At 35.3% G+C, this 24,053-nt stretch overlaps 1 protein-coding gene across 2 annotated transcripts in view; it reads left to right on the plus strand.

The window, feature by feature from the left end:
* The window catches only part of psme4a (proteasome activator subunit 4a), a 55,287-nt gene that overhangs the window by 25,424 nt on the left and 5,810 nt on the right, over nt 1-24,053 (plus strand). For both annotated transcript variants that reach the window (XM_009307492.4, NM_001423996.1), the window contains 26 exons: nt 160-317; nt 1,234-1,329; nt 1,992-2,047; nt 2,126-2,182; nt 2,333-2,388; nt 2,815-2,913; nt 2,990-3,052; nt 3,210-3,305; nt 3,477-3,608; nt 3,712-3,921; nt 5,857-5,993; nt 6,098-6,151; nt 7,305-7,434; nt 7,523-7,631; nt 8,307-8,460; nt 9,016-9,085; nt 9,193-9,318; nt 9,464-9,616; nt 11,618-11,722; nt 12,225-12,316; nt 13,614-13,745; nt 13,840-14,048; nt 15,351-15,436; nt 16,137-16,265; nt 17,175-17,330; nt 23,707-23,869. In XM_009307492.4, the coding sequence (XP_009305767.1) occupies nt 160-317; nt 1,234-1,329; nt 1,992-2,047; nt 2,126-2,182; nt 2,333-2,388; nt 2,815-2,913; nt 2,990-3,052; nt 3,210-3,305; nt 3,477-3,608; nt 3,712-3,921; nt 5,857-5,993; nt 6,098-6,151; nt 7,305-7,434; nt 7,523-7,631; nt 8,307-8,460; nt 9,016-9,085; nt 9,193-9,318; nt 9,464-9,616; nt 11,618-11,722; nt 12,225-12,316; nt 13,614-13,745; nt 13,840-14,048; nt 15,351-15,436; nt 16,137-16,265; nt 17,175-17,330; nt 23,707-23,869 (3,028 nt within the window). The remainder of the gene's footprint in view (nt 1-159; nt 318-1,233; nt 1,330-1,991; nt 2,048-2,125; nt 2,183-2,332; nt 2,389-2,814; nt 2,914-2,989; nt 3,053-3,209; nt 3,306-3,476; nt 3,609-3,711; nt 3,922-5,856; nt 5,994-6,097; nt 6,152-7,304; nt 7,435-7,522; nt 7,632-8,306; nt 8,461-9,015; nt 9,086-9,192; nt 9,319-9,463; nt 9,617-11,617; nt 11,723-12,224; nt 12,317-13,613; nt 13,746-13,839; nt 14,049-15,350; nt 15,437-16,136; nt 16,266-17,174; nt 17,331-23,706; nt 23,870-24,053) is intronic.

Consider the following 24,053-nt stretch of genomic DNA (forward strand, 5'->3'; position numbering starts at 1 on the left):
GCACTGCACAGGTTGAGCCTATGTGTGCACGTGCCTGCCTACTATGGATGTCAATGATTACCGGTTTCCAACATTCTCTGAAATATCTTCTTTTATGATGACAAACTTTCATTTTTTGATGAACTATCCCTTTAGCGACAAACTGTGTTTTCGTTTCAGGACTGGGGTCGACCCGGAGAGCTGTGGAATCTGGAGATACAATGGCACGTTCCCAGCACAGAAGAGACAGAGTTTGTTTTCTACCTTCTGGATCTGCTGTTAAAGCCTGAGCTCCAGCGTCTGCAGAAACACACAGAAGGACAGCAGGACATCAGCAGGTCAGCTATTGTTTTTATTTTATTTAGGTTTTAGTTTTTACACATTGAAATACAGCCTTTTACACCATACGCAGTTCTTTATGACCATAACATTGATGAATTTACTAAATATACTAATTTAAGGATATTTACAGTTGAAGAATTATTAGAATTATTCAATAATAAATTATTGAATTTTTTTTTTTTTTTTTTTGTATTTCCAAAATTATGTTTAACAGGGCAAGGAAATTTTCACAGTATGTCCTATAATATTTTTTTTGTCTGGAGAAAGTCTGAATTGTTTTATTTCGGCTAGAATAAAAGCAGTTTTAAATTTATTTAAACACCATTTCAAGGACAAAATTATTAGCCCCTTTAAGCTATATATTTTGTTCGATAATCTACAGAACAAACCATATTTATACAATAACGTGCCTAATTACCCTAACCTGCCCAGTTAACATAATTACCCTTGTTAAGCCTTTAGATGTCACTTTAAACTGTATAGAAGTGTCTTGAAAAATATCTAGTAAAATATTATTTATTGTCATCATGGCAAAGATAAAATAAATCAGTTATTAGAGAGGAGTTAATAAAACTATTATGATTAGAACTGTGTTGAAAAAATCTTTATCTCCGTTAAAAAGAAATTGGGGAAACAAATAAACAGGGGGGGTGCTAAAAATTCTGACTTTAACTGTATATACCTTTTACCTTTGTTTGAATTCATTAAACTTAATTAGTTAAATTCTCATTCGTCAGCATTAAGAAGAAATTTGATCAGGTAATTCATATCGAATTGAATTTTGTTTTTAAAAATGTGCTCATGTGTGTACTACAAAAATCATGAAATGAATTATAAATATAGCATTTGATCTAGGAAGAGATAAAAGGCTCTTAAAAAGGCTGATGTCTGATGTGTTTTGTGTGAATGTAGGGATGATGTTCTGCAGAGTCTGTCCATTGTTCATAACTGTTTTCTGGGAGCGAGCAGCCTTCTGCCTCCACTGCATGGAGAACCAGTACCACAGCTGTAAGTGACACACACACACACACAATCAGGGCCTAGAACTCACATTTTAGCCACAACCAGCGATTTTCACTTGCAAAGAAAACAAAAACAAAAGGCAAAATAAATACTATCTTATCCAATTTTTATTGTCTTCATTATTATTATTATTATTATTATTATTGTTATTATTATTATAGTTGTTGATGTAAAATAATAATGCAATTTCATAATAATAGCAGTTGCTTTGAAATTTGCTGCAAACTGAGCTGCGCCAAGATACTGAAAAAACATTACTATGATCAATTCATGTGAAAAGATTGCGGTGTATTACGTATTTATATTGATTATATTCAAGCACTGTTGCAAATATACTGTTGAGTAGCTATTTTTCATATACACGCCAACAGTGATTTTACTGCACACCACCTGCTTCAGTTAGAAGATACAACTCTAGATAAATATTATATTTAATATGATTTAATATTTTCCCAGAGATGGGTTGCGGCTGGAAGGGCATCCGCTGCGTAAAAACTTGCTGGATAAGTCGGCGGTTCATTCCGCTGTGGCGACCATGGATTAATAAAGGAACTAAGCCGACAAGAAAATGAATGAATGGATGTATGAATGATTTAATATCATTATATATGATGTAATATTTTAACTTTGTACTGACGGCCTTTTAGGATCAATGGTATGGTCCAGCTATACGAGACAAAAGTGTATACCGGAGTGGACTATGGTAAGCAACCCTCTCCTTATTAAATTAGGCAGTTGTGATTGGGTTAATATTCTGATGATGGTTATTTCTCTTTGACAGACATGTCTAGAGAGAATTACAGAGAGGACATCTGTAAGGTGATCAGACCGCTACTAAGTAAGTTACTCCAACATAGCTTTTCTAAATACTTAAATGTATATTGAATGCACTAAAATCGAACCTTTAAAATGGGGGAAATAAAAATAGAGTTTAAAGCTAAAAGAGTTGAGGAATTTAAAAGACTGAACTGAAGGTTTATCTACACAGACCACACACTAGAGCACTCAGAAGATGACATCAAATCCCTCTTCTCTATTATTAAGGTAAACCCTTAAAACTGTCAGGTTTTCTCCAATATTTGTGTGTGCATATTGGTTATACACTGCATTTCTTTTAAATTGTTAAATCTAGACAAAAATATATATTGTCTTGTTTTTCAGAAATAATATGTCAAAAATAAGTGAGCTATTCCTTAAAACAGGCAAAATTATCTGCCAATGGGGTAAGCAAAATAAACTCATTTCAAAGTGAAAACCAGATTATTTTACTTGTTTTAAAGAAAAACTCACTTAATTTTGACTTAATATTTATGAAAACAAGACAATATTTGTGCTTGTCTAGAAAATGCTTCTTGATTTAAGAATTTTGAGATATTTGGACCTGTAATGAGGCAATAACTTGACGTAAGAAAAGCAGTGTAGGCTGTGGTGTAACTAACATATCATTTTTTTCTCTATATATCTCTATAGATAATCAATGACCTGCTCCACTTTAAAGGCTCACATAAAAATGAGTTTGACACCCGTTGGAAAAGCTTCAATCTAATTAAGAAGTCTATGGAGAACAGGGTGAGATTTAATGTCAGTTATCTTGACGTCTGTATTTGAAATGTAGTTTACTGACACCATCTCTTGTTCTCTCCAGCTTCACGGCAGTAAACAGCACATCAGAGCTCTGCTCATAGACAGAGTCATGCTGCAGCATGAGGTAATATGACTTGATTATATAATTATTAATACACTTTACAAGGGGAATCTCACATAGCCAAATATGCATTTAAATGCAACAAAGTATGCATTTATCTTCTGTTATTAGGTTGTATTTATCTTTTGGTTGTATATGTGGCTCTGTATGTGTGCTTTAGTTGAGAAATCTGACCATGGAGGGGTGCAGCTACAGGAGTGTCCATCAGGACCTGATTAATGACCTGCTCAGACTGTCCACCAGCAGATACAGTCAGGTATGACAAGTCTATAAACAAACATGCACATACACTGCCCTCCACTAATAATGGCACCAGGCCTTGGTAAATATAAACAAAAAGGCTTTTTTATTGCTCAATGTTTTTATTATTATTATTTTTTAAACAAAAGCATTGAAAATGACATAAATGGTGCCTATTTTCCCTCAGGTGAGGTGTAGAGCTCAGAATGTGCTTTTCACAGCATTGGGAACCTACAACTTCTGCTGCAGAGACATTATCCCTGTGGTGCTGAAGTACCTGGACCCTGAGCGCACAGACGTCACCCAGCAGCAGTTCAAAGTAGATCTCACACAGCTCACAATGCATGCCCTCCAACACTAGTAGCCTTTTCACTTCTGTTGATCATTCTGCCACTTAACTGGATCATTTGTCTTTTCTCCAGGGTGCCTTATACTGTCTCTTAGGGAATCACTCTGGGATCTGTCTCGCCAACCTGCAGTACTGGGACTGCATTGCTCTGACATGGCCTGCCCTCGTGCGTTCTGGCATGAGCCCCTCCATGTCTCTAGAGAAGACTTCAATCGTAAGGCTTTTCGATGACCTTGCTGACAAGATCCACCGCCAGTATGAGACCATCTCTGTCAACTTTTCTGTGAGTTCTTCAAAGTGTGACTTGAATTGTAGAGAAACATCAGTTAAATTGACAAAAAAAGCTTTCCTTTCTCTTAAATGTAGTGTTTTAGAATATTCAGGGCTTTACATTAACTCCTGCCAACCCACCAAATGCGGGTAGATTTCAGCTCTGGCGGGTTAGACAGACACCTCCACTAGCCACTGTGGCTGGTTGGAAGTCATTTTTAAATTTTAGTTTTCTTTAAAGCAGAGTTCGATAATAAGCTTGGTTCAATATTCGTGCAAATGTGATCTAATCGAGAAGAAGCACGACTGTCAAAAATAACCGGTTGCACGAGCGAAAGAGCAAAAAAGAAGGTAAATACCGAACGAGAGGATGATCACTGTTAAAAAGCACGCGCTTCCGTTTACTTGCGCAAAGCAACCATGCCTAAAGGAAGCGCAAATGGTGCGATCGGTTACCTTTGAAATTGACTGGACAAAGATAATAGTGCACCCACAGTCCTGCTGCTTTGAAGAGCTCAAGATTTTTAAAGAATTCTCATATTCTTTTGTAAGCAGCGGTCACTGTTTCATTTTAATTGTTCTTTGAACAGATTATTAACAGACCTATATTAATCGTGTGCACGTGATCATCCCTTCATTATCAAACACAGTATGTTTCACCTGCTTTCTTTTGCTTAGTTATTTTTGTTAATATGGTTTAATTATATATTTTTTACAATAAAACGGTAAACAGATTACTGAGCATATTTTAGATACATGATAATAATTCTTTTTTCAAATGTAATGTTTTTTTAAAGAAAAGTTTTGATGAATTAAAAAGTGCACCTATACAGCTATATTTTCCTTGTTTTGACACATTAAAATTGTGGCCAAGAAATACTTATTTGGTGTGGTCAGAAATAAATTTGGTAAATCCTTAATTTTGAGCCCTGAAAAGTCATGTGAAATAAAAACTGCTCGCATTGTGTCACAACCCATTTGCTTATGCACAATGAGCAAGCTCATACACACAATAAGTTAAATAAATGAGGAGGCATGTGGACATAACACAACATCTAAATCAAGGCATTTTAGCATGTCAAAGTCAAATTTATGCATATAAAATATATTTTATATATTTAATATATTTTCCCAACAAGAAAAGTTTGGCTAGTGAAAATGGCGAGTGGCTAGTAATGTTGGAAATCTAGAATAAAACTTTTATTGTATCCTCTGAAATGAGCTGCAACTTCTACTTCAAAGAAAATTATTCATTCATTCATCTTCTTGTTGGCTTAGTCCCTTTATTAATCCGGGGTCGACACAGCGGAATGAACCGCCAACTTATCCAGCACATTTTTACGCAGCGGATGCCCTTCCAGCTGCAACCAATCTCTGGGAAACATCCACACACACATTTACACACACACTCATATACTACGTACAATTTAGCCTACCCAATTCACCTGTACTGCATGTCTTTGGACTGTGGGGGTAACCGGAGCACCCGGAGGAAACCCACACAAACGCAGGGAGAACATGCAAACTCCACACAGAAACACCAACTGAGCCGAGGATCGACCCAGAGACCATTCTTGCTGTGAGGCAACAGCATTACCTACTACGCCACTGCGTCGCCCCCAAAGCAAATTATAATATATAATAATTAATTATGATACATAATAGAATAAACGTCAAGCAAACAAAACATGCTTAGAATGCACTCCCATTTGGAGTTGGTGCTATATTATTAAGGCATACAATTATTTGTATAGTACATTTACCACATCTTACTAGTATCAGTAATTAGTTAAGGCTTGACATGTATATTAAATGTTGTTTTTAGTTAATGTAACTGTTGTTTATCATTTTAAATTATTATATTATATTATTTTATTATTATTATTATTAATATTATTATTATCATCATTAGAGACTTTACACTGCTCTTTGATGGGTTTTGTTTCAGATCCCAGAGAGTTGTGTCGAGATTGCTGTAAAAATGCTGAAATCTAGTAGTCCAGAACCAAACCCAGGTGCCGCTTCTGAACAGGAAGAACTGGAGGGAAGGAAAAGAGAGGAACAGAAAAACAAAGACGCAATGCAGTGAGTTTAACATAAAAATAACTGCGCAAAAATATGCTCTACATGTCTCTGTTTAGTCAGGCCAAGGATAACTGATGGATTTTCTGTTTTATCAATTCTAACAGGAAGTACGAGAAGCTAGTGGCGGATCTTTTGGACTGCCTTCACGATAGAAACATGTACGTCTAGTTGTAATGGACAGCACTTTATCTGAAGCATTTCTTCTTTAGACATGTTGTTCACAGAAATGTACATTTTGTCACCATGTTAGCTTAATTCTACCAACCTTAAGCTAATATTCTTTGGAAACACACATGAAAGTTATTTGACATCTAGTTGCAAAGCTGTTTTTTGTCAACAGAATATACAATCTAAATATGTGTGTCTAACCACACTTGTTTCTACTAATGAAATCGTTGAACATTTTTTTCTAGTTATGCTTTAGTAAGGGGTGCTGTTTACATGACAACGTTTAAGCCAAAAACGTAATATATGTTTTGGCTGCTCTTTTACATGACAATGCCGTTTCTAAGACAGAAAATGCCAATTCTGTGTAAACAACACCTGAACACTAAACTCTTTGAAAACAGTGACATCATTTACTTGCATAGTTTGTTTTTATGGGATTGTAGGTTAACGGCAAGTGCAAACAAACACACACAACAATGGCAGAGTTAGTGCTAGTGTTGTGTTTCCTAACGCTTTATCCGCTAAGTGTGTATTTACTTCACATTACAACCAAAACCAAAGGCGCACATTGGAAATTTTCAAGAGCGGCAAGCTACTGATGGCATGTCGTCACTTTATTGCAGGTATTGTTTACTATATGCTTAAATGCAGATCATTTTAAAAACATGGTCATGTGGACGTGAAACGTTTTCAATAAACAAGGGGAAAGATCAGTTTTTGGCTACATCACTGTCATGTAAACATGCACGTCATGATTTTGCCAAGTACGATGCGATCCTGGATTAACAACTATGTAATCTATACCTATTTCTTACCTAAATCTAAACTATAACTGTCAATTATTCCCAAAATCAGAGGGGAATAATAGTTGAAAAACAATCATGTAGATGTGCATAAACCTAACCGTAAGGCTAAACTTAACCCAAACTGTAAACGTATCCCTTAATTCTGATTGGCTGATTGGAATGTTGTTCCAGGATCATCATAGATGCTAATACAGGAACATCTCCTACTTAGTGAAAACATAGACTAAAATTATCTGATAGAGTGCACTGTTTGATTATTTTTAATGATCTTTACTTAACAATTACAAGCACAAGTTGATTATGTAGCGCGTCTTCATTAGTCTTGTTTATTTGACAGACCCTGGAAGTTTGAGCAGTTAACGATCGGCTTCCTCTCTCTGATGCTGAGAGATGACCTCCCATTGCCTTCCTCTGCAGTCCTCTTTTTCGTCGAAAGCCTGAACCACGACTCTCTCTTAGTTCGCAATGTGCGTTATACTTCCTTATTATACTTCTGAACATGTATGGACATTTTCACAAAGCAGTTAATCCTGCGGTGTGCTGTTTAATGTTCAGGTTGCGATATCAGCAGTGGCTGGAATCTTAAAGCAGCTCAAGAGACCTCACAAGAAAGTGGCAGTGAGTCCCTATGACATATCTGAGCTTAAAACCTCCTTACAGTCACGTAAGTACATTAGCTTACTGTAAGCAATATATTGCGCATCTGCACACATGCACTATGAACACCCACTAGACACTCTTGGACATTTATGCACATCTGCACACACTGGGCATATGTGTAGTTTTAGTAAACTCCATATAGGTGAGTGGGGTTGACAAACCATCTATAAGATGTTTCTGTTTGTACATATAACCCTTTTATATTGCAATACTTTTTGACAAAAATATATATCTCTATATAAGAAGTCTTTAAATATTTTATATTTGCTTTTATTTTCTATTGCATAACTTCTATCTCTCCATAAACTTATTGTTATTATTATTCTTTTTGGTATTGTTGTTATTATTTTAAGGTCACTAGTGGTTGTGTAAGCATTTTACTGCATAGTACACTGTCTATGATTTGTATGTCACAAATAAAATTTTAATTTGAGTGCTTTCTAGGATATGTCACATTTGCGACTTTAATTCCAGTTGAGTTATACAATGGAACTCGTATCAAGCAAGCAAAATATGCAGAAAGTGCACACTCATTTTAGATTGGTGCCAATTTTCTATTTTACACATACTCATTTCTGGTCTTTGTACATCTCAGCAATGCATTTTCTGAAAAGATATGTGTTTGTTTATAGAGATTGTATGGCAAATCAAGGTATACTTTTTTCCTGTTCTTATGTAGGGGATGGTAAAGCTGTGGTCTCTCTGTTGACGGGAGACAGACCTGATAACCAGTGGCTGCAGTATGACAGCAGCAGGTTGCCACGTTCCCAGCGGGACTGGGATGAATGCTGCTTTATTGAGAAAACACACTGGGGTTATTCCACATGGCCACGGTAAACACATGCGGTTTCCATTTTCTTTTTTTTCTTTTTTTTATGAAGTACAAAAGATAGTTAGTTTTAGTTGTCACACACAGTTCTCTTCCATACAGTGGCACTGGAAGTCAAAAGCTCCAAAGAACCACTTCATTTTTTTTCTGATTAGAAATGCAGTAAAACTAGTGTATTGTGAAATATTGTTACAGTTAAAAATAATTCTCTATTTTCAATTATTTAAAATATTATTTATTCTCTGATGGCAAAAAAGAATTTTCAGCAGCCAATACTCAAGTCTGTAGTGAGTCTGTTTTATCTATTTTGTCTTTTTATCTCCAGAGCTTTTGATAAATTAAAAGTTTTAATAAGCAAAATGTTTTAAGTCAATAGAAATCTGTTGTAACATAGTAAATTTCACTTTTTATCCGTTTTATTTATGCTTCACATCCTTACTAATTCAGGTATTAAACATCTTTAAAAAATCAGACCTCAAACTTTTAAAAGATAAAGTACAGCAGCTGTCTACCATAAGAAGATTAGCTAATTAAAATGTCTCATGTCATGTTTTTTCAGGAAGCTGATGCTCTATGCCCCTCTTGAGGAACAACCTAAACAGGGCCAAACTAGAGAAGAGATGAATGAGGTACGAACATTTTTAAACAGCAAGTGAACCTCAAAACTCATTATGCCACCTCATATTTCAACAGATATTTTCAGTTTCAGACTTGAAGTTTATGTTTTTTGTTGTAGAGGGAACAGATTATATACGACCATTTCTCAGACCAGCTGTTCATAGATCAATTCATTCAGTATTTGTCTCTGGAGGACAGGAAGGGGAAAGATAAATTCAGCCCACGCCGGTTTTGCCTTTTCAAGGTAACCGTCTGTGGACACAAATCTACCATCCCATCTTTCAAAACAAATAAATTGTTGACTAAAGTCTGTAGAAGTTTAAAAAAGAGGTTTTCAGTTTTGGTCAAAACTGTTTGAAATTATTTCATAATGCCTTGTGTTTTGAAAGGGTCTTTTCCGGAACTTTGATGATGCCTTCCTGCCCTTGCTAAAGCCTCATATGGAGCGTCTGGTTGCAGATTCCCACGAGAGCCCTCAGCGCTGTGTGGCAGAGATTATCTCTGGACTCATCAGGGGCTCCAAACACTGGAGCTACAGCAAGGTATTTACATACATACACACAATAAACAGAGTTCCTATGGGTCATGGAATATCTGGAAATATATAGAGATAAAATTCCACATTAAATGAAGAAATTATATGTATGTTAATAAATGTTAATAAATAAATAAATATTTATTATTATTATTATTATTATATTTATTTAATATAAATATATTTTCATTCATTCAATTAATTCCTCTTCGGCTTAGTCCTTTTATTAATCTGGGGTCGCCACAGCAAAATGAACCGTCAACTTATCCAGCATATATTTTACACAGCGGATGCCCTTTTAGCTGCAACCTATCTCTGGGAAACATCCATACACAGTCATTCACATGCATACACTACGGACAATTTAGCCTAACCAATTCACCTATACCGCATGTCTTTGGACTGTGAGGGAAACCAGAGCTATGTAAGTAATATATATATATATTGCTCATATATATGAGCAATATAAGAGCATATATATTAGCAATATCAGACTCATAGCAGTGCGATATGGCTGTATATCGGCACTGGCGTGAGACGTGCGTGCCCCCACCAGTGCCGATATACAGCCACTGCTACGAGTGTGATATTGCGTTTACACAACAGTTTGACAGCATAATTGTGTATATAAAAACAAAATCATACATGGAGAGTCTCAAAAACCCTTTTGTATGAGGAACTACTTTCTTCCGTGTTGGATTCAAATGATAAGCTGACAGTTAAACAGCTGAGCATACATCTTTTAAAGATTCTAACGACAATTTAGATCTGTAGTGTCTGCATGTTGCTGGCTGTATGTGGGCGGAGTAATACACAAAGGGTAAAGAGGGTGCTGATATTACTTAAATATATCACGGCTATCAGCCAATCAGATTCGAGAGCCAGACAGAAATGTTGTAAAAATATATTAAAAAAATATATAAAGGGGTGTAACTAAAGGGGTGGACTCTCACGACGAATACAGTCAGCCCACATGTGCAGTGACTAGTTATTAGACAGAAAAGACCCCAGCAGTGCAACAACTGAGGAGCCATTCACAAAGAATGCATCTTTGAAAACGTGAGATGCTAATTTCAGGAGAGGTTCTGCCATGTTACTGTTTATGTGCCAACTTGCTGCCCTGTAAACACAAGCGCGCAACTCTAGTCAAACCTTCGATTTCTTCTGATTGGTTCACTGCTGTGGAACTGACAGTATAACTGACAAATGAGTGCTGCTGTGAGTGAAAGCTGAAATTGTTTTACATTCACATGGCATCTAAAAAGCTGTTCCAAAGACGTCAGTGTATAACGGTCACTCACATCCGCCAAACAATGGAAAATAAGATATTGTCTCACCTTGTGAGCTTGTGAGTCAGTCTATAAATATGTGCCTTCTCTACACACATAATATTGAACAGTTGTTGTTCACTATAGTACTTCCTTTTTTATGGTTTGGCAATTTTTCAGCATCGTTTTATTTCTTCACACACATTAACTGGCAGTCACTGAGGTCAAATGCAGTTTCTGGACTGTACCAAACAAACATTTTTGAATGATAAAAGTCTAAAGAACAAATTTATGCATAGTTGTTCTCATAGTGTTTATAATAATCATGCAAAAATATTTTCAAGCTAAAAACCATTTTAATATTATGTTTTTATTTGAACATATTATGAAAAAATATAATTTTATATGTTTGTTTCATTATTTTAATTTGAATATATTATTAAAGATTAATAATAAGTACAATAGCAGCCTGTTTTAGGTTCACAAAATGTCATGGAACTTAGCCTTTTAGTCAGTGAAAGTCAGGGAGTTTTATATTTGACTTAAAGTGGGAACCCTGAATCCACTGTATTTCTGTGCATTTCAACAAAGATAAAATGACTGGGTTCAAGTTCTCTGCATGAACCCTCATACAAACTTGATAAACATTTGGGTCTCAAAGTCAACATAAAGACTTTTTGGACCAGAATGAAGATGTAAACATCATTGTTTGAGTCTGCATGTGTTATTATACATTACAGGTGGAGAAACTGTGGGCTCTGCTGTGTCCACTCCTCCGTAAAGCTCTCTCCAACATCACTATAGAGACATACATAGACTGGGGAACCTGCATCGCCACCGCCTGCGTAAGGACACGTTTGTCACAACCATGATTGTGGAGTTTTTCAAAAAAATGCTATTTTGGTTTGTGAATTCATTTTTTTCTCATTTTTATTTCACATATTCTGTTGTAAATGAGTCCGATGACAGAAAGGAATTCACAAATCTTTTTTTTTTTTTGTGTGCTTTTAATAACTTTAGCAGGGGAACTTTGAATTGATAAAAATTACAATTTTGGTTAAGAATTTCTGTTTCATCAGGAACTTCAGTAATTTATTAAGCATTACAACTGACTGCAACATTAAACTACAGTATGTTATGATTTTGAATGTTTTCTGAAGGATCATATGACATTAAAGACAGATTAATGGTTGGAATGAATAACAGGAATACATTACATTTCAGATGTAGAGATCGAAATCAAATAGAAAGTTATTTAAAAACATTTTTAACAGTCGTGTATACTTTCATATTTTTCCAAATTAAATACTCTTTGTGTATGCATGTGTGGGTGGGTGTGCTGAACAGGAAAGCCGAGACCCACGAAAGCTGCATTGGCTGTTTGAGATGCTGATGGAGTCGCCAGTCACAGGAGAAGGAGGCTCGTTTGTGGATGCCTGGTATGACACCAATTCCTCACCTTTGTTGAACTTTGTCACTTTGCAGTGCCATGGTTTAAAAGGGGATTTATTGAAAGTGGCATATATATATAAGTGTCATCTTTCTAAGTGTGCTCTGATCTCACCCACTTTAAAAAATACAAACAATTACCCTTATTGAAAGTCTTGCTTTCACTGCATGATTAAGATTATTAGAATGCGGTTAGAATGGCTATATAATTCGCACATATATATCCCTGTATGAGTTTTTTATAATCATTTGAAGTATGCTATAGTTATATAGTTAGATATTTTGTTCCCTAATGAATCCAGTCAATTGCTTTATCTCTAAATGTATCATCTGTTTTGAAAAAAATAATTTGAATGAATGATGAATTGAAACTCTCATTAAGAAAAGGACTTACCACAATTATCTGCAGTGTTAGTGGCGTATTCCTTTATCCATGATGTGTAAACCAGCAAAGGTACAGGCATTAAAAACAACACACTCATTTGATTATAAATTTACTAATTATTATTATTAATAATATAATCTTCATTATCACCTTTTTTAAAATATATATTTATTTTACATTTATTTAATATTATTATTATTATTTATTTATTTATTTGTTTAGTATTTTATTATTCATATTTTTTTTTCTTCATTTTAGCATTGTTGAAATGGGCATTTTCTGTTGTTTTGTTTTAATGTAATTGTTATCAACACTTACTCTTAATAAAATTATGTGATTTAAAAAAAACACGCACACTTAGCAAAATAATGTTCAATTATCATTATCAAAAAAATCAAATCCCCAGAAATATTTAGATGCCTTTTTTCCCTAGTTTTTTCTATGCTTAGTTTTTCTTTTAAAGCTCTTTCTTTTTGACGTGATCTCAACTGAAAAATGAATAGAGGGTGAGACAGAGAAGCTCCTCCCCTTTAAAAAAACAGCCTACAGAATTTCGTTTTTATCACAGCTCTGCCAGTGAGAGTGGTTGAGCTCAAGCTCATTAAATGAAAAGGAATGAGAAGCGTCTTGAAGGGGGCGGGGCATGTCAGAGCATTTGATTGGTCTGAAGATTTGATGAGAAACTAAAGTATGAGATGATGTGAAAAAAATCCTTGATTTATTTAAGCGGAAGCGACAAATTGCACGCTTTGAATGTTTATATCAGGTTTATATCTTCCAAGCACATATTTTGTCAATGTTTTGAAGCATACTAGCTAATTGATAACCTTTAAACTAACATCATAAAAACTTCATTTTAATTTCAAGGGACTTTTAAATAAACAGTAATTTCTCTCTTTCAGTCGGCTATATGTGCTACAGGGAGGTCTTGCTCAGCAGGAATGGAGGGTCCCAGAGCTGCTTCACAGGTTACTGCAATACCTAGAGCCCAAACTCACTCAGGTCTACAAGAATGTACGCGAACGCATCGGCAGGTATGACCTCAAGCCAATCAGTCTTTTCATGGCTTAGTACAATAGTATCTGCACTTACTCTGAGAAAGCGTTCATTCTTTCTTTTGCCTCTCAGCGTGCTCACCTACATCTTTATGATTGACGTGGACCTGCCGTACACTCAGCCCACCACTTCCCCACGCATCAGAGAGTTCACAGAGCGAGTTCTGGCCCGCCTCAAGCCTTTAACAGAGGGCGAGGAGGAGATCCAGAACCACATAGTGGAGGAAAACATGGAGGGAGATCAAGACGAGAGGACACAGGCCATCAAATTACTCAAAACTGGTGTGGATCTTTCTGTTTGTGTCATTATAAAGACAACAGGATTTGTTTGTTTTAGGGAACTGTGATTAAAGTACATGGATGATTATAACATGTACATATATGTCAATCACAGTTCGTTAATATACAGTTGAGAACAAAGTTATTAGTCTGTTTTCAAATATTTCTCAAGTGATATTTAAGTCAGGGTGTCCGTGGGGTCTTAAAAAGCATTAAAAGTTTAAAAATCTATTATTAGAAAATTAGGCCCTTAAAAAGTATTAATCGTGGTTTTACGAGGTGAATAATTGTTCAAGCTTTGTCCAAAGTGTTTGACACTAAAAAAGCGTAAATATGTTTATTTTCCTCCTAATATTAACAACGGCGTGATCAATCCATGCAATTGGTTTCGGCCGGGGCGCATCCGGCCAAGCTCCTCCTTCCGGGTGATGTCATGTAACGTGAGGTGATGCTCTCCACATATAGTAAAACCATAGAGCGAAACAGATGGCAAAATGGGAAAATCTATGTGTGCGTACTTCTGCTTGGAGAAGATGAGTTTAACAGTGGCTGAATCCTGTCACTGAAAACAACCGCATAATTTATTCTTTCAAGCTTTGTTTCTTCCGAGCTTATCGGAGTTCTGTTGCATATTTGTGCTTTATTGATTTATTTAACTACTACTGTTTATTAACCACTGTTTATTTAGTTAAATGTTTGATACTGGTTAGAACTTGAAGTGGTGATGAGACCTTAAAATATTCTGAGAAGGTCTTTAAAAAGTCTTAAAAAGGTAATGAAATTATCTTTAGGATTCCTGCATATAGCCTGGTTAAGGAAATTTTTACAGTATTTCCTATAATATTTTTTCTTCTGGAGAAGAATTCGACTTGAATAAAATCAGTTTTTCATTGTTTTAAAACCATTTAAAGGTCAATATTATTAACTCCCTTTAAACTATTTTTAATTGACTCAAGAACAAACCATTGTTAAATAATGACTTACCTAGTTAAGCCTTTAAATCTCACTTTAAGCTCAATACTAGTATCTTGAAAAATATCTAGTAAAATAATATTTACTGTCATCATGGCAAAGATGAAAAAAAATCGGTTATTAGAGATGACTTATTAAAACTATTATGTTTAGAAATGTGTTGAAAAAAATCTTCTCTTCATTAAACAGAAATGGGGGGGGGTGTAATTGAAGTATAATAATAATCTTAATAATTTTGACTTTGTCTGTATATAGTCAGTAATAGATGGTTCAAAACAACTGCGGCTGTTTGTAAGAAGCCTTTTGTGACATTATAAGTGTTTCTTTTGATAGTGCTAAAGTGGTTGATGACCAGTGCCGGACGCTCTTTCTCTTCTTCTGTACCTGAACAACTGCGTCTCCTTCCTCTCCTCTTCAAAGTGAGTGCCAATGTTGTCTGTAATGTTTTCAGAGTGCCACGATTATGTTTTTTTTAGATTTTTGTTTAATATAGATGTTTGGAAATGGTCTGTGAAGAGTCAAACTGCAGGATAAACAGAGTCATTATCTCCCATAAGACAGAATCATTTCTGAACTGCCTGAAATGAATCAATCAACATTTAGTTAAAAACTTTGTTGTAAATTTGTTACAAACCAACATAGGTTTGTAACAAATTTGCATAATGCCAGTCTATAGTTTTTTTGGCTGCCATCAAACAGTGTCAATTTAACCCTTAAACGTTGAAGTTGGAGATGAGACCTGTTAAAGTTTGGTTCATGTTTTCAGCTCAAAAAGGAATCAACTTTGCAAAAAGCTTCAGTTTTGAATTGATATAAACTGACACCATTGTTAATGTTCTTGTTTATAATTGCTGAGGAAGCTCCTGGAGCTGTAAATCAGATGGTAATGGTCTCTTGTACGCTGTAAGCGATAGCCCAATCACAGCAGACCAATCACCAATCAGTACAAAGCAGCTCTCTTAAAGGAGTTTATAGAGACTGATTTCATGAACAAGCAATTTCATACACTGAGAAATGAGATGATGCTGCAGTGTGTATTAGAAAAATAAATAGTATTTGTTGACCTTTAAAATAGCATAATAATAGGTACTTTAAGCTGGTCTTTCTCAATGTTTCCAGATTGCTCCTGTAGAGAATGATGACAGCTATGATGAGATGAAGACAGATGCCAAGACATGCCTGTCTCTTATGTCTCAGGGCCTGCTGTACTCTGACCAGATCCCACAAGTCCTCAGTGCACTTGAAGAGGTGACCGTTTAGTGCCCATAACACACACACACACACACACACCATGAACAGATGGAAATATTGCTCATTTTACTTGAGTAAAATATTCTGGTCACACTTTACAATTAGGTTTATTAGTTAATGTTAATTAATGCATTTACTAACATGAACAAACAATGAACAATACATCTACTACTGTATTTGTTCATGTTAGTTAGCGCTAGTTAATGAAAATACAGTAGTTCGTTGTTAGTTCATGTTAACTCATGGTGTATTAACTAATGTTAACAAGCATGGACTTGGATGTTAATAATGCATTAGTTAATGTTCAATTATGATTAATAAATGCTGTACATGTGTTGTTCATGTTAGTAAATGCATTAACTAATGAACCTTATTCTAAAGTGTTACCGATATTCTAGTAGAAGTATAAAGTCCTCTTCAATATTAGTCAAAGTGTAAAAGTACATTATTTTGTAAATTTACTTAATTAATAAATAAAATTAAAAGTAAAACTGATAAATGTTTTTTTTACAGGAAAGGTGAATTACCAAAACATGATAATAATAATAACTACACTGACTCATTATAATTGTAAGTGAGTCACGGTGTATTCCAAACAGGATGTATCTTGCGGAGTGAAAACTAGCATGACCACCATATTAAAGCGTAAATAAATAAATAAGACACCGCCTGCAAAATGTAGTCTACTAACCGAGTGTGTTTTGTTAGGGTCAGCTTGCTTTGGAAAAGTGTGACAAAGACATATTTCATTGATAGTCTCGTTAAGATGACTCAGAAGTGCGTACATATTTTAAGTACACCTATTTAAATTATGTAATCAAGTACTTAGTAACTGTCCACCACTGGCTGTGATGGAGTGATGAATGAATGATTGCTCTGACCAGCAGATGGTGCTGTTTGTTACAGATCTCCAGGAGCAGCTCATGGCATGCGCGATACACCATTCTCACCTACCTGCAGATCATGGTTTTCTACAATCTTTTCACTTTCCTCAGCGATGCCAAGGCCGTCTGTGATGTAAGAGCACTGGTGCTACGCCTGCTGGAGGATGAACAACTGGAGGTGTGTGAATGAGCACACACTGATGTACACGCGTGGATATCCAGTGGTTTCACTATTTATATTTGTAGTGAGACAAAATGATGCAGTTCTCAAAAGCCTTGAATGAGACGGCAAAATAATTTCATACTAAATATTATAAATCATCATGGTCTTCTACTAGTGAAATCGTTAACAGCTAAACATTGAAACTTGGAACATCACAATACAAGTCATCTGGTATCCTGTTATTTCATGCTCTCCCTGTGTTGGCATGGGTTTGCTCCAGGTGCTCTGGTTTCCCCCACAGTCCAAAGACATGGTATAGGTGAATTGAATAAACTAAATTGGCCGTCGTGTATGAGTGTCAACACATGACTGTGTGAGTATTTCATAGTATTGGGTTGCAGCTCGAAGTACATTCACTGTGTAAAACATATTCTGGATAAGTTGGCAGTTCATTCCGCCGTGGTGACCCCCGATGAATAAAGGGAACTATGTCAAAGGAAATTGAATGAATGAATGTATCCTGATGATATATTTTACAATATAGTAAATTTTATAGTAATTTTTTGTAAATTCAATCAAATTAATAGTTGTTGACCACATAAAGTATATTTCCTTTTACTTTTTAAAATATATACTCACGTGTGCTCATATTTCTCACTTTATTAAGACCTTCAGGGCTAATGTTTGAGTAAAAATGTAGAAATATCTAATAAATGAATAAAATGTAAAACACTTTTCAAAAGCTATTGATTACAGGTCCAACAAAAAACAACAAAATGTTGATTAAAAAAATGAAAAAAGAGTGCTCACGATTATGTTATACAGATTTTTATCTGCATCTCAGTAATGGAATGTCATGCGCTCAAATAAATTATGAAAAAACATTACCATAAACAATATATTTTGTGACAAAGATGATAGAGCATATTCATTCATTCATTCATTCATTTTTATTTCAGCTTAGTCCCTTTATTAATCTGGGGTCGACAACTGCCAACTTATCCAGCTTATGTTTCAAACTCCACTCAACAATGCCAACTGACCCAGCCGAGGTTTGAACCAGTGACCTTCTTGCTGTGCTGCCCTAGAGCATATTATAAAACAACAGTTTAAAATTTTGTCCTTACATTGTTTCGCCATATTGCACAGCTCTATGTGAAACAATAATACTATAATAACAACACAAAACTTTATTGTCAGATGTGCATCTGAAATATTTCTTGCACTACCGTATGATAAATACTCCCTACAAAGACAAAGAAACGAACCTTATTCAACTCCAAGACAGCTTGATGTACAAAAGACTGTTTTAATTTTACTTTATTAAAACTTGGGACTCTAAATTGACAGTTAGACTTTAATTGTTTAAAAATAAGATTCAACACATGACTAGGGTTCGAAATGATGTTCCTTTTCAGCCTCATGAGGTTCTTGTAATTTGAATAGTCATATATTTTCCCAAGAGGCTTTCCTATAATACAGCGATACATTTTATCAATATTTTATGGACAACTCTTTAACTATGAAGGCCAATTAGCAAAGCATTAGAATAAAAGCAGTCTCACTCACCAATAAATGCAGAATTGTCTATCATTTGACATACCTAGCTGACTTTCCTGTCAAGATGTAGCTGTAAGTATATATACTGTACGTAAATTGTTCTTTCAATAGCATTTTTGACATTTTATTATTAACATTTTAATTATTTTCTAAAATTATTTTACATGAAGCATTGCACTGCAACCATTTCAAGAGGATTTTTTTTTTAATATGGTGCATTTCTGGAATATATCTGACATTATATGTTTATTATATTCCAAGTTAATTCATTCCTTTCATATAATAAATCATTTTTATACACTGTAAAGTTACAATTTAGACTGTATTATCTAAGTAACTGCATCCCTTTTGAGTGTATCATTAGGGCTGCACAATATATTGTTTCAGCATCGATATCGCAATGTGCAGGTCGGCAATAGTCACATCGTAAGGATTTGAAATGTAGTTGGAACTATAGTTGACCAGATTTTACAGTTAGCAACATAGTGGAGTAGTTTCTTATTTATAACCTGAGAGTGAAAGTTTATTATTTGCATGTGTTTTTAAGACCCGACTGTAAGGATTTGAAGCCAATTTAAGACATTTAGGCACAATACATGCAAGGTTTGTTGCTTAAAGATTAATTGTACATTATAAGCACTCACCAGCCACTTTATTAGGTACACCTTACTAGTATCGAGTTGAACCCCTTTTTGCCTTCCAAACTGCCTTAATCCCTCATAGCATAGATTCAGCAAGGCACTGGATATATTTCTCAGAGATTTTGCTCCATAATAACATGATAGCATCACACAGTTGCTGCAGATTTGTCAGATCTCCCGTTCCAATAATCACAGTAGAGCAGCAGTTTTCTGAAAAACTCAGACCAGCCCGTCTGGCATCAACAACCATGCCAAATTCAAAGTCACTTAAATCACCTTTCTTCCTCCTTCTGATGCTCGATCTGAACTGCAGGAGACCCTCTTGACCATGTCTACATGCCTAAGTTCATTGAGTTGCTGCCATGTGATTGTCCGATTACAAATTTGCGTTATCAAGCAGTTGGATTGGAGTACCTAATAAAATGGCCGTTAATTGAAATTATTTACTCAATTAAAACGATGCAGTGCTATTTTTATTATTATACAATGATTATCTTATTTCTGTTTCTGAATACTGTTTGACTTCCCAGAAAATCATAATTTTTTGTTTATTTGCATCTTTTCTCTGTTTAACTTATATTCTATCTATGCAGATACGCTCCCCTACAGAATCATCCCAATCCATCTAAAAATATGAATTATCAGTCATCTAGTCATCTGCGGAAATTGCATTTATATGGCAATATACTGCATATCGCAGTCAATGAAAATATTGCAATGTCACTTTTTTCCAATATTGTGCAGCCATTCTAGAAAGTCTGGACAAACCAGCACAGAAGTATTTTAAACTTTGATTTTTATACTCAGATTTCTGCATATTTAATTCAGTTTCCCCTCTGCTGAGTGAATTAATCCTGTTCTCTGTTCAAAATGATCATCTACAGTATATCTGAAGTCTTACACAGTCACATCTAAACAGAAGCAGCTAATAATAAGCATGACCCCCTGTTCGTCCGTGTGTTGGAGTATAAATCGCTAAGGTTAAACGTGTCGAATAAGTGTGACGTAAGGCGTTATGGCCAAAGTGTCTCTTTTCAGTGATGTAGCACTCTCTTGCTTTTCTTTATTCTCATTCTCCATCCGTCTATCCCTCTTCTATCCCGCTGTTACCATAGCAACTGTTTCCATGGTGACAGATATTCAAATTTTTCCAAGAGGAGAGGACGGCACACAGATTGAAGAGGCTAAAGGGGGAAGAGAATAGGGTTATGAGTGGAGGAAACGCCACCTTTTAATACAGACTGTTCAAATCATGGCACTATTGATGTTGCATATAAGCCTCGCTCTGCTGATGTAACGCAGCCAGGCGCTTGGTTTAGTTTTAGCCCATCAGAACGTCACTATAACTGTGTCTCAAGGTCAAGGATCACAGGCCAAGATTTGGAGGTTGTCATAATAATAGCTGTCGTTTCTTAGTCAGTCCAAATGCTTGTCCTGAATGCTCATAAACATGGACCGGGAATTGTCATTGCTGAGTCTGCTTTTTAGGGCTGGCTGTGCAGTTTCCTTTATTTTGTCATTCAAAACATCACAATAAATTGTAATGCAGAACGAAATTACGTTGCATCAGAGCCAACAAGAACATAAAAAAACATCACTATGCAAATACTATAAAATCCTAACATAATAAATAAGCTTTTAGAATTTCATAAATATATAAAAATATAGGTGTATAAAATATAACCCAATAAAAAAATTGGTATATGATATGGTATTATTCAAAAGTCTTATAATGACAGGATAAAAACTATCATGAAACCGCACTGATTTCTCCTCAGGCTTCTGTAACGCCTACCTGATGGCATGAGTGTGAGCAGACTATGGCCAGGGTGGGTTGGATCCCTTAAAATGCTATTTGCCCTAGACCAGGGGTGGCCAACCCGGTTACTGGAGAGCCACCTTCCTGCAGATTTCAGTTGCTACCCATATTAAACACACCTGAACCAATTAATTAGGACCTAAACACCACGTGATAATTAAAGGCAGGTGTGTTTGATATGGGTTGCAACTGAAATCTCCAGGAAGGTGGCTCACCAGGAGCAGGGTTGGCCACCCCTGCCCTAGACAGACAATGTCGTTGATACAGTTCCTCGATAAATGTCATTTTGACTCCAAAAGACCTTTCATCTTTGTTTTGTTTTTTAGATAATTTCTCAGGTATTATATTCATTTAATAATAATAATAATAATTCCTTACATTTATATAGCGCTTTTCTGGGCACTCAAATTTCTGCAGCATCCACCTTGATGACGCGACGGCAGTTTTAAAGTCACTATTGCCGAACATTCATCTGAGGCAGCACATTTGTTATGTGATGTTCCCCAGGGATCTATTTTAACCCCTATACTTTTCTCCTTATAAACTCTATCTTTAGAAAACATATGGTTATGGGCTGTTCACTGTTATGGGCTAGAGACTCTTATGTTATGCTTGTCGGATGTGAAAGCTTGGTTGTCTTTGAACTTTCTGGAGTTTGATGAGATTAAAACTGAAATAATTCTGTTCAACCCGTCAAACTCTTCTAGAGCACCTATAGTTAATGTTGAAAAATCAAGTTTTTCAATGAAGCCCTGGTTGAAAATCTGGGTGTTATTCAGGATGATGGCTTGAGCTTTGACAAACAGATAAATGCAGTGGTCAAATCCTGCTTTCAGCTTCGACTCATAAAAACAGTCAAATCTATTCTATCTAGAAAAAAATGTGAAAAAATAATTCATGCTTTTATTACCACTAGGTTAGACTATTGTAACTCACTATACTTTGGGATTAGTTAGACAACCTTATCTTATTTAAAATTAGTTCAAATTGCTGCTGCAAGGTTTTTTACAGGTATTAAGAAACATGACCACATTACACCAGTCTTACACTCTTTGCACTGGTTGGCTGTGCACTATCGAATCACTTTTAAAATTCTTTTCTTGGTTTTTAAATCCCTGAATGGCTTGGCACCTTCTTATCTGTCAGACATGTTGACTGAGCATCAGCCTGGTTGGTCTCTTCAGTCATCTAAACAGAGATTATTATGTAATCCCTAAATCGAGGCTGAAATGCAGGAGTGACTGTGCTTTCGCAGTAGCTGGTCCTAGGTTGTGGAATGCCCTGCCCCTCTGTATTAGATCTGTTTCATCTCTGTCTGTTTTTAAATCTAGGTTGAAAACGTACCTTTTTGATTTGGCATTTTAACAATGGAAATTGTCCAATATAGCTATAATTTGATATTTTTCTTTGTTGTGATGTGAATTGTGCAGCATATTGGTCAACCACTGGTTGTATTTAATAGTGCTACAGTATATAAATAAAATTGACAGTGTTATCTTACATTTGATTGAATTTCGATCAACTTCAATACAGTTGAAAACCAAAAAGGCTTCTGTATTTCATTTTTATTTTGGTCCTGTTGTTTTCATCGGTGCTTTAATTTATTATATTTTGTATATTTTATGCAGATGGACAAATCATTTCAATCAATACAAAATTAGGAATTCTTAAAAATCTTTGGAAAATGTATTTACATTTCAATATATATTGCAGAAAAACTAAATACTGCAATGTCAGTTTTTTCCAATGTCATGCAGCTGTAATATACAATACCCTTCACTAATTTTAGCTCTCCTGGTAAATATGAGGAAATTGGATGTTTTCTTTACAATATTAACAAAGAAGACTTAGAAAAATGTAAGGCGTTTTTTTTATGTTGGATCATAGTTTTAAGGCTTTTCTTTTGATGTTGGATCATAGTTTTAATGCTTTTTTGATGTTGGATCATAGTTTTGCTGACTTTCCGACCAAGCTAAGCACCAGTATTAGCGTTAGTTCACTAGTTGTTCAACACATCCTTTTACAGTAGGTAATAAGCTCTGAGATTACATATTGAGCCATTTTTTTCTCTGCTTTAGAACATCATGTTTTGTTTTGTGATTCAGATTGTACCGTTCTGCTTTTAGATAAAGTTCTGGTACTTGTTTTTTTCAGACTGTGTGGTTTTGTTTATTTCAAAAAAAGTTCTGACATGAAAGAAAGCATCTGTCCCTACTCTGCGCCCTCTTGCGCTTTAGAAAACTGAAAAGAGAAACCATTTGAACCTTTGACTGCAAGATTCTAGCCTGAACTGTAACCGTTTTTGTAATATTTTTTTCCTGCTCTCTCTCTCTCTCTCTCTCTCTCTCTGTCTCTCTTTCTGTGTTTTTAGGTGAGAGAGATGGCTGCCACCACTCTAAGTGGATTTCTGCAGTGTAATTTTCTGAGCATTGATGAGCCCATGCAGGCCCATTTTGAGTCCCTGAGCAAGACCCGTCTGCCCAAACGCAAGAGGAGAGAGCTGGGCTCAGTGGTGGACACCATCCCTTCAGCTGGTAATGAACACACTGACATTCACTGCATATCAACTACTATTAATCTGGAGTTTATTTCATGTTATAAAATAAGTACTCGATCATGACATTCCACAACTTTTCTTTCTTATAACATTAAAGAATGTTTTTTATTTAAAGTTAGTTATTTAAAGTTAGTTCACCCAGAAATTAAAATTTCCTAATT

The sequence above is a fragment of the Danio rerio genome, chromosome 13 (assembly GCF_049306965.1).
Source record: "Danio rerio strain Tuebingen ecotype United States chromosome 13, GRCz12tu, whole genome shotgun sequence".
Classification (NCBI taxonomy): domain Eukaryota; kingdom Metazoa; phylum Chordata; class Actinopteri; order Cypriniformes; family Danionidae; genus Danio; species Danio rerio.